Source organism: Scylla paramamosain, chromosome 4 (assembly GCF_035594125.1).
Source record: "Scylla paramamosain isolate STU-SP2022 chromosome 4, ASM3559412v1, whole genome shotgun sequence".
NCBI lineage: Eukaryota > Metazoa > Arthropoda > Malacostraca > Decapoda > Portunidae > Scylla > Scylla paramamosain.
The window spans coordinates 12,195,745-12,207,030 of record NC_087154.1 but is presented as its reverse complement, the minus strand read 5'-3'; the positions used below and the strand labels follow the sequence as shown (position 1 = coordinate 12,207,030).

The following is an 11,286-nucleotide window of genomic DNA, read 5'->3' as shown; positions in this document are numbered from 1 at the left end:
GATATTATTGGGATAACCTGCGTATATGATATTAGTGTGTGCTAAGAGGTAGGTGTTTGTGGTTGAAGGGACTGTTTTCGTTGTGAGTGGATACCCTACATAGGGCACCCCGGGGGGGTGAGCATACTTAAGGTCATTCAAGGTTAAAACAACGCATTATATAGATGCTTATGTTTTGTTTATAGCCACTATAATTTATCTTATAATTGAATATTATACTTTTGTTTACATGTGATGTGTTGCGAGTATTCATTAATGCAAAGAATTTAACGTGTGTGAGCTTTGTAGATTTTACAAAATTGTTTGCATATATATATATATATATATATATATATATATATATATATATATATATATATATATATATATATATATATATATATATATATATATATATATATATATACGAGTATATAAAATTGGTTAGTCATTTATGGATAATGCCAGCTATCATTGGCTATGCTGGATCGTGTTGGTGTTATATTTCTAATCTTTATTTTTAATTTGTGTATCGAGTTACTTTTTTCTTAGGTATTTACTGTCTTGCAGTCTGCTCATATCAGTGACTGCAACATGCGGAAATGCGTACTTTCACCCTGGCTGTTGGGTGTGGTGGTGTTGGGGTCTGCTCTACTGCTCATTTTCCTAGGTCACCGGTGTCGTCAATATTGTAAGTTTATAATCTGTGATTTGAGTGTGTTTGTGATTCATATTACTGGTATTTGTTTGATCTGTTCACCATGCATTCTACGAAGCTAAATTATACAATCGCATATAAATTTTACTGCTCATTAATATTGTATTTTCGCTCTACTTCATATCAGTAATGATTTGGTTAAGAATGTGTTGCTTAGTAATTACTTTATTATCTTTCCATTATGATGAGTCAGTTTCAGTTAACTGGGTTTAAGCCAAAATTGTGCAAGGTTTGGTGAAAAGTGTAATGTGCATCTTGGCAAGTGATTGATCCATTTGTAGGTTGAATCCTGCTTAGATAAACGGAGCTGATACAACTACGAGTTTTGGTGTCCCAGGGATATATATATATATATATATATATATATATATATATATATATATATATATATATATATATATATATATATATATATATATATATATATATGGGAAGAACAACACAGCGAGGGAGGTCACGAACATCTTTTAATGATGCCAAACGTTTCGACTTTTTTCTTAAGTCGAAAAACACAGTAAACAAAAACAGTAATTATTAGTCATAATATAAAACCAAACAGAAAAAAAAAAGTGACAGATCCAAAATTAAACGGAGAATTAAGGTAAGGAAACCACTATTGTGAATTGACATGAAAATTACTACTGAAAGAAGCATTTATCATGGTGACCTGCAGTTTAGTGAATGAAGGTCTTTTTGATTGGACTTATCATTTACATCGAAACAATTATACACACACACACACACACACACACGTCTAAAATGAGGAAGAAATGAAAATACTAGATTCTAAGTTGGGATTTTTTCATCATCCTCGTAAAAAGAAAGTTGACATTTCGTGACATGTTAATCTTCGTGATAGTTTCTTTAAAGGTAAGTTAATCATCGCCTGCGCTGCGCATATGACAATTCTGTTGATTAAATGGCGTGTGTTCGCCAGACAGACATACTCAGAAACATGGGGATACTAAGTATGGTACTTGTATTCACGGTGGCGGTGACGATAACTTGGGCAGCTACGTCTGCTTCTAACGTCCTCACTGGCATGGTAGTGTCTCACAATACTTATCCGCACCTTCAGATTCTAAAAGAAGTGATGGCTGGTCCGCTGGCAGGACGAATTTTAGTGCTCTACCTTGATCCTGCTTTGCGTTCCCATGTTCTTGGAAAAATCTTGACATCCGCCATCCAAAATTCCTTCATTCTAGTTGACCTTGCTTCAAATGGAGAAGAATGGCGTAAAGAACAAACGACGGCAGTGCTAAGAGCAGATAATTTGGTCCACGTGGTGGTATTCGTCAGTGATCCCCGCCCATTCTTCCGTTCAGTCGCCAACACAGATAACATTTGGAGGCCAAAATTCCTCTTGATGTTCAGTATTTCAAAAGAGTCTCATGAATATGTTGTCAAAGCAGAGGAATTCAGTTATTGCGAAAGAATCGTCATGTTCCGGCCTCATAGTAGTGGAAAAAAGGGTCATAGTAACCAAATGGAAATGTTGACTTATTTTCCATTTTCACATCGCCAAAGTATCGTCTCTCTTGGTCTGTGGTCAGTTTCTGCAGAGTTACTGACTGAAAATATTTTTATTGACCGCTTTCCATCATTCGAGGGATACATGTTCTTACTGGGGACATGGTTTGATGACTACCCTTACTTGCATCAGGCGAAAACTAAACCCGAAGGTGAGGGAGACGGAGTGGAAGTTGAGATGCTAAATACACTGGCAGCTAACCTTAATTTTACTTTTGACCTTACCACGAAACCACCCGATGAAAAGTGGGGATATTTTGAGAATGGCTCCTGGACCGGGATGCTTGGAATGGTCTATAATGGAGACAAAAATTTCACCGTAAATTACTTCGGTTATACCAACAAGAGAATTGAAGACTTTGATGCGAGTGTGTCCTACTGGATGGAGGGGTTTGGACTAGCGCTCTTGAAGCCCCAACCCTTCCCAAAGTGGCGCAGTGTGTATTACCCATTCACTCCGGTGGTGTGGATGTCAGTAGCAGTATCTTCCATCGTCGTCCTTATGGTTATGTATTTTCAGGTATGAATTCATAGTTTCATCGTGAGGAAACATATGTGCACTCTCTCTCTCTCTCTCTCTCTCTTTCTCTCTCTCTCTCTCTCTCTCTCTCTCTCTCTCTCTCTCTCTCTCTCTCTCTCTCTCTCTCTCTCTCTCTCTCTCTATTACACAAACACATACACATAGATAACTTAGATGTTCTTTCTGTCGTCTTTGCAAATACTTTTTTTTTTTAATTCCAGTTACTCTAAATCAGTAGATATATAGAACATTGCTTTCACATACACATTTTCACATTGCTTTCACATTCGCAAAGGTCTGCTAGACAGGGTAAAGTCAAAAGCAAGGTGTGTGTGTGTGTGTGTGTGTGTGTGTGTGTGTGTGTGTGTGTGTGTGTGTGTGTGTGTGTGTGTGTGTGTGTGTGTGTGTGTGTGTGTGTGTGTGTGTGTGTGTGACATAGTTTTCATCCTAATTATAGAAGATCAATAAAGTATTATGAGAACATCATTTGAACAGGACCTTGCCCAAGATAAACCGGTACTGGGGAGCCTTGGTCATGTGTGGCTGTACGTGCTGCGTCCAGTCCTGAGCCATGCTTTACCACGGCTCCCGACGAGGCACAGCCAGCGGGTGTTCATAGCAGCCTGGTGGTTGGCCTGTCTCATCCTCACCACAGCCTATACCGCTAACCTTATTGCTTTCCTTACCATTCCTCTATACCCAAAACAGCTGCAAACAGTGGAGCAACTGGCAAAAAGTAATTACAGGTTAGTGGATGTATATTTATCAACATATACAAGTAACATAAGTGTAATATATATATATATATATATATATATATATATATATATATATATATATATATATATATATATATATATATATATATATATATATATATATAATCGCTAGTGCCCTTGATAAATGACCAAATGTTGTCTCTCACTGCACCTTATGTGCTCATTTGATTCCTTGAAAGTTAGACATTGCATATAACGCTTTAGTTTCCTATTGATTTATTGACTTATTAATTTATAGTTATTAGTAACTAAGATCTATACAAAACATCAGGCTGAAAATTTACTCTAATAAAGTAGGGTAGGTCTCGTTACATCACAATAGCACCTAACCACATCCATCAAACGAAATTGTCTCTGTGTTGTCAACATTTGTCAACATACACACAGTGACCGTCGCCGTGGGGTGTCTTTCTTTTTCTTTTTTTGTTTGTTTCCCCTCTCTAACGTCCGGTTGCCCCAGTCTGTTAGGGCTAGTACGGTACCTGCTAACGAAGGACCTCCGTTGTAGCACTTGGGAACTGCTACCCCGAGTTGACGCCCATCCTAAATTCGGACCGTGGCCAGAATTCAAACCCTTGTGCCTGAGGGCCCATCAGCCCCCAAAGCCCGCGCGGTGCCACTGCACCACTGCAGCCACCGTATATGAACTCGACTGATTGGCCGATGAAAAGCGTTTGGGGATTTTCCTTGGGACAAGGAAACGCACCAACAAGGCGATTGCTTCCGTTTGCCCTTGCCGCGAAAGCCTTTAAGCTCACTACGCCGTTACTGAAAAACGCCCACTATTCATTTACCCGTTATTGATAGCGTAATTAAAATTTATCTTTGATTAATTTAAATGAAAGGAATGGGTTTTCTATTCCACTTTAAATGTATTTTGCCATTGTAATTATTAATTTTCAGCAACGACATAGTACAATAAAAATGTGGAGGATTTTCTGTAGATAACAATATTTCCACGATTTTCAACGTTCCATTTCGCCTTACCATTTATCATTGTTGCCATATGTGTGTGTATATGATATATATATATATATATATATATATATATATATATATATATATATATATATATATATATATATATATATATATATATATATATATATATATATATATATATATATATATATATATATATACTTTTAATAGAGTATCTGATCGTATACTGGATTCATAAGTAAGTAAATGACCCAGTTTCTAGAGTGGAAAAATAGAGGCAAAAATCTTACACTTATTATTTACTTCATATTTTACTAAACATAACAGTAGCACAAGAGCCCACAAAAAGGGAGCACTGAGTGTTCAAACACGAAACATGAAAATAATATATGAATCCCGTCACCAAACCCGATATATATATATATATATATATATATATATATATATATATATATATATATATATATATATATATATATATATATATATATATATATATATATATATATAATTCTATAGCCTAACAGGAGGAACAAGTAAATGAGGAACACTGGCAAAGTTATGGTGCTATACTCAGCCCACTGATGTGGAGTAATCTCTGGTGTAGTACGAGGGAGGTATGGAGCCCTTGACGAATGAGATGCCTTTGCCTATCGAGGCGTCAGCGCATACTATATTTATCCTTGGAAATGGGGAAGTGCCGACGGAATGGGAGAAGGACAGATCACGGTGCGGAGTCCAACTGAAGAGAACAAAGAAGCTGTCATTTGGGCAGCTACAGTGGATAAGTTGCTGCAAAATCAAATGTAGAAGCCAGCCATCCCGAAGAACCGCAGGAGTTCCTTGCGAGTGGTGGGTGTTGACAAGGAAGGCTTCTACGTTGGCGGTCTTTGTTCTTACTTCTCTCAGATCCACGGTGTGGCCCAGTTATGTCACTGAGCCCTGGCCAAAGATGGACTTGGTTGACGTGAGTCCAGATTTCTGTAGTTTGAAGAACAGGAGGTGGAGACGCTCTAGGTGTTCTGGCCAGATGTTCACCACAACCACGATGTCGTCGAGGTATGTTGATGTACTTGTGGCATTTTGAATGAAGGCATTTATCATTCGCTGGACTGTTGCGAAGACGTTAGATAAGCTCAAGCTTAGGACTTTGTACTGGTACAATCCGAAAGGCGTGGCAAATGCAGAAATTTTCTGGATTTTTTGGGGTGAGGGAAATTTTATTTCCTTTCAAATGGTCTATGGTGGATATATATATATATATATATATATATATATATATATATATATATATATATATATATATATATATATATATATATAGCTCTGCTTACAGTGCCAATAATATCATCAATACGATGTAATGGGAATGAGTCCTGAACGGTGACCTGGATGACTCTATAATCTATGTAAAATCTGAAGGAGCCATCTGGTTTAAGAATGAATATGCAGGGAGAAGCCCATGGTAAAAAAAAAAACTGGATTCAACCAAGTTATTTTGTAGCAAATATCCTGCCTCCTTTTGCATCACAGCTTTCGTCTCTACATGTAATTCATAGGCATTTTGTTTGGTGGGTCTGGCACCTGGAATTAACTGAATATGCTGAATGAAAGTACCGATTCCGGAAAAATCAGCAGTAACCTGGGGGAATTTAGGTAGCAGAGAAGAGATATCATGAATTTGAGGGGAGGACAGTTTAGTTAAATAATTAGTCATATTACTTTGCCATTAAGAATTTTGATGGTTATATAGAGGAGTTGAATTTATATCATTATGTGGTTTGATTAAATTTACAAGGACCAGTTGAGTGTCCTTCCACCAATCTGAAGTGGAAATTGCATAGTTGACTTTAACTAGTCTTTTCTCGACCAGATAAGGTTTTATGTACTTTGCTTTCAGAGGTGAACCAGAAATGGGAAGGAACAAGAGGACTTTCTCGCCTAGTTTGAAGGTACGATAATCTGCATTAGGTTGGTGTTCTTCCATCCTATGGTGAGATTTAAGGAGATGCTTGAGGGCAAAAGAGCGGGCGTTATCAAGTCTGGTTTCAAGTGATTTAATATATGATTCTACATTTCTGAAATAGGAGGGGCAGGGGATCCAAACCATTTATCTTTTATGAATTTAAGGGGCCCTCTAATCTGTCAACCAAATAAGAGTTCGAAAGGGAGAATATCCTAGTGATTCCTGAGGCCATTCACAGACAGCAAAGAAACGAAAGTCCAAGTATTCATCCCACTCCTGGTTGTTCCGCAGGGTGGATTTGAGAGTTTAATGGAAGCGTTCTAGGCAACCTTAGGAGTGAGGGTGGTATTCAACAGATGTTACAAGTTTTGCCTCTAGTTCTCTCATAACCTCTTGGAAGATGGTGCTAGTGAGATTACTGCCTTGATCTGTTTGAATTATTTAAGAGACACCAAATGTGTCAAAGAAATGCAATAAGGGTTTGAGTAAGGCCTTGGAAGTGATAATTTTAAGAGGGAAAGTCTCAGGGTATCTTGTGGTCACTTCCATGATAGCAAGTATTGATTTCCTTTATGTGTTTTAGGAAGAGGTCCTACCATACCAAGAAATATCTTTTCAAAGGATTCAGAGGTCACAATGATATGATTTAGGGGAGCTGGAGGAATGATTTGACGCACATGACATTGTTTCACGTAGTTTTTTACTTTTTGTTTCATTCCAGGACAGTAAAAATCCGACAGCAGTTTCTTATAGGTCTTGGCAACACCCAAGTAGCCAGCCAAACCATCATGAGCTAAACCATGGAGGGAAGGGCGCACGGAAGTAGGAAGTACTATTTGGTAGTATACAGCTCAGGAGTCTGTTAGTCCAGGGGCTCTGTAGGCTCTTAGGATATTGTTGTTCTAATATAAGCAAAAAAAAAGAGGTGAAGTTCTTAGATTCTACAGCAGAAAGGCGGATCTTAGATAAGGAGGGATCTTCTTGTTGGGCTTTTACTAACTCCTTACTAAAGATGTTTTGCCGGCTGAAGACTTGAAGGGAAGGTTTCAATGGTTTGAGAGAGGCAGGGGTCTTAAATTTACTTTGGGAGTGAGTCACAGCACAAGTTGGATACAGAGGGTTGTCAGGGGAGCTAGCAGGCAGGGGAGTTTTAGAGACCTTAGGGGGAGGACAACCATTTCTCCTGTTAGGTCACTACCGAGTAACATTTAGACTCTGAGGACTGGCAGAGGAGTGTCACGGACAACAACATGAACAATTCCCACTAATAGAGGACACTTAATATAAATAGTAGCAAGGGGATACGTAGTGGCAGTGGACAGATCAGTGAGCAGGAAATCCACGCCGGTCAAAGAAGAAGAGTCAATGTGAGGCAATACGTCCTTGAAGAAGACGGACTGGGTTGCAGCTGTCTCTCAGAATGGTGAAAGAAGAGGAAAAACTAGTGGGAGAGAAAGATTTGTCCTTGGTGGAGGAAGGGTTTGAAAATTTGAGAGGAGCGAGAAGCATAACGGGTTGAAACAAGCTTATGAGGTTTGGGAGGTAGGAAAGCTTTAGGGGCCGAGGATCGGGATCTGAAAGGGTTTCAGGATTGGAGACTTTACAGTTAGGATGCCTACACTGCAATCTAGTATGTCCCGGCTTTTTACAATATGTGTACATGGGAGTAAATGGACCATTTGATGCAAGATTGTGACCTCGCGACATACCATACTGGTTACCAAGAATATATTCAGAGGAGGACCTAACGCCTCGGGCCTGACTCTCTGTCCTACTCAGATTACGTACCAGGTGTGAGTATGTGTCGGTCAACTCTGCGGCATTTTCCCATGTGGTAATCCTTCGTTCCTCCACATGCTGAAGGATGTTGATAGGCAACTTGTTTTTAATTTCCTTCAAAATAATTAAGTTAATTAAGGACTACAAAGTTATGGTATTGGTAGAGTCGGTCCATTTCTTTAGTAGCCTTATTTTCTCGGTAACAAATTCAATGAATGTCTGAGAAAAAGTTTTGGTAAGGTTGCGGAAGCTCTGCCTATTGGCTTCGGAAGTGATTTCATATGGCCTATTTTTTTTTTTTTTTTTATGGTTTTATAATCCTCAAACTGCTCTGTGTTTTGCCGGTAAGCTTGGGAAACAGGATCATTAACCACTGGCTCTCAGGCCACTCATTATCCTAGCAGCATTTTCGGATGCGCGAAAATACCCGTCTACATCCTTCTTATCAAAAGGCAGCAACAGAGAAGTGGTTTCTGAAGCTTTGAACATATTTGATTTTTCCTGCATCTGAATTTCCTGTACTCTTATTTCCAGCCGTACCCCCGTTTATTTTATATCCAATTCTCTCAGCTTAATTTCCCTTTCTAACTGCAGCTGTCTTTCCGCCTGTTTTTTCTTTCATCTCAAGGCGCCTAAGTTGTAGTTCATACTCCAACTAGATCTTTTCGGGAGCGGATGGGTGTGGGAAAGTTTCCTGCTGATCAGGGTTTAATTTCACCAGAGTCTGAAGGACTACTGGGTCAATCACCCAATCACACCCAATCTTTCCCCTTGTTCTTGACTCACATCCCCTAGATTTTCTGAAAAGTGGTCCAAATGGGCATTTAGGAAATAAACTTTGAGGATCCTGTTACATCCTAAGGCCTCAATCTTTTTTAACATCCTTCACATGATGTCTTTGTAGTTTGGATCCTTGTGATTACCCAATAAGTTCTTCATCACATCTTCCAAATTAATCGATGCATCCTTTTTTTTTTTCAGAATCACTAAGAGAGCTTTCAAAAATTTAATCTTTGACGAGTTTCCTCATGTCCAGTCCAACAAATACACCCTCTTTTACCTTGGCATCCGATATACCAGGAAACTTGCTACTCACATACTTGAAGCCGTCTTCATCCCGTGGCAAAGCTTTCATAAGTTACTTCATCAACCAAAGTTTTATATGTAGAGGAAGCAAAAGAACTCTTTTTGGATTCACCAAACTTTCTCGAAAAATGTTCTTTGTCCCTAGTATAAGCTTCTCCCTACTTGGCCAATCTTTTTGAGACCAAAGAAGGTTCCTGGCTCTATTGTCCCACTCACACAAGAAGCAAGGAAACTGTGTAGCCTGACTGTTGTCCAAGTAACATGCAAATGATCTTCAAGTCACCGCAAATCATTCAGTTGTGATCTTTGTAATTAATCTTATTTAACAGTAATACCAAATTTCCATATGTCTCTTTCATGATCACTGAGTGTCCAACAGGGATGGAAGCATATTTATTACCATTATGTAAAAGAACAGCTTAAAGACTTGTCTTTGGATAACCAATAGAGTCTCTGTTCATCATGGCTGTAACTTATGCAAAACTTTCCAATTAGTGCCGATGGATTTGTACAATAAACCAAATAATTTTCTTGAGCAAAATAAGAACAAACTTTTTTTTTTTCACTCTTACGATACCAAGAGAATAATGCACCAGGAGCTAAAAGATTCTTGGATTTAAGTTTGAAGCCTAAAAGCTCTGCTGATTCCTTTGCAAGCCCTAAGTCCCTCAATAAATAAATTAATTCACCATGATTAAGCAGTTGATGCTCATCACTTTTACTGCTGTTGAAGCCCACACCATTATTGCTACCACTGCTTTCTGACTCAGAACTTAAGTGCATGTCTTCAAGGTTTCCTGGTGGTGATGGGACTGGAATATCTGGTTCATGGGCAACATATCACAGTGCAAATGGGAGATTTGAATAAACTTTTTTTTTTTTTTTTTTTTACTCTCTGAATTGTGTTGTTGTAACTTACACGAGCAAAAATAGCAGTCATTACTGAGATTTTTAGGCGCTCTCCGTATCGTTGCAACTCCAAAACGAAAAGACTTCTTTGTGCATTTTGTCCATTGTCTGAGTTCTTCAACACAAATACAGCAAACCTTATGAGGCGCCCATGTCTTATCTTGGTCTCCTAATTTCATACCGAAGTAGGCATAATAAGATTTTTTTGACAAAGTCGGTAATGTTTCTTTGACGGTACTTCGTCGTAAACTCACCACAAATATAATAAGAGTTGTTCGGGCAGGTTACATATTCTTTAGAAGCCATCTTGTTTTCAATCGGGTAAAGATCTGTAAAGAAAGAGCAAGGAAATATTGAATCAGGATAAAACAGTAAAGCACAATAGTCAAAGATTATCATTATGTAACACGATTTTTCTTTGACAAGCAAGTGTTATTTTCCAACTCTTGTCTTTGCAAAACAGTAGAAAATGTCCATTATTCCTGTCAAACTTTGCTTTTGTGACTTCTAGAATTTTTTTTTTTTTCCAAAATAGCTAAATTTCACCATTTTTCCAGATGTTGTCACAGAGAATTTCTTTGTTCTTGTCTTGATGAACTGACCAGATATGTAGCAGAATGCATATGGAGAATGATCGCAACCTCTTGATGCCATTTCACCTCTTGTGATGTGTCTTCTCAGGCAGCTAAAGCAGAACTGATTGGTGGTCTGCAAGCCCCTACTTCTATATTGTCAAGCAGTACTCTAGAATATTCTTAGTCTTTCTAGAATGTATTCCAGAATGTTCTCAATCTTTCTAGAATATTCTTGAACCTACTTCAGAATATTCTGAATCATTCTAGAAAATTCTTGTAGATTCTAGAAAATTCTTGACACTTCTACTGTTTTCTGTTACGATCTCTTACTTACGATCGTATGATCCCGGTTATCTTTCCAAGAAAGTGGACGTTACACTAATCCCGGAAAGTTTTAAAGGTCTGGATTTTTAAAGGCTTTGAGTGCCTACCCGACCTATCCGAAATCGCCAGAATTACACCCTCTAACTCTACCTTTACTTTGACACAGCACACCTGGAATC

The 11,286-nt window shown here is 38.3% G+C and overlaps 1 protein-coding gene across 1 annotated transcript in view; it reads left to right on the top strand.

The window, feature by feature from the left end:
* Positions 1–1,748: 1,748 nt before the first annotated feature.
* The window catches only part of LOC135097364 (ionotropic receptor 21a-like), a 57,722-nt gene continuing 48,184 nt past the window's right edge, over positions 1,749–11,286 (top strand). The window contains exons 1-2 of the mRNA XM_063999184.1: positions 1,749–2,747; positions 3,243–3,493. Of these exons, the coding sequence (XP_063855254.1) occupies positions 1,791–2,747; positions 3,243–3,493 (1,208 nt within the window). The 5' untranslated portion in view covers positions 1,749–1,790. The remainder of the gene's footprint in view (positions 2,748–3,242; positions 3,494–11,286) is intronic.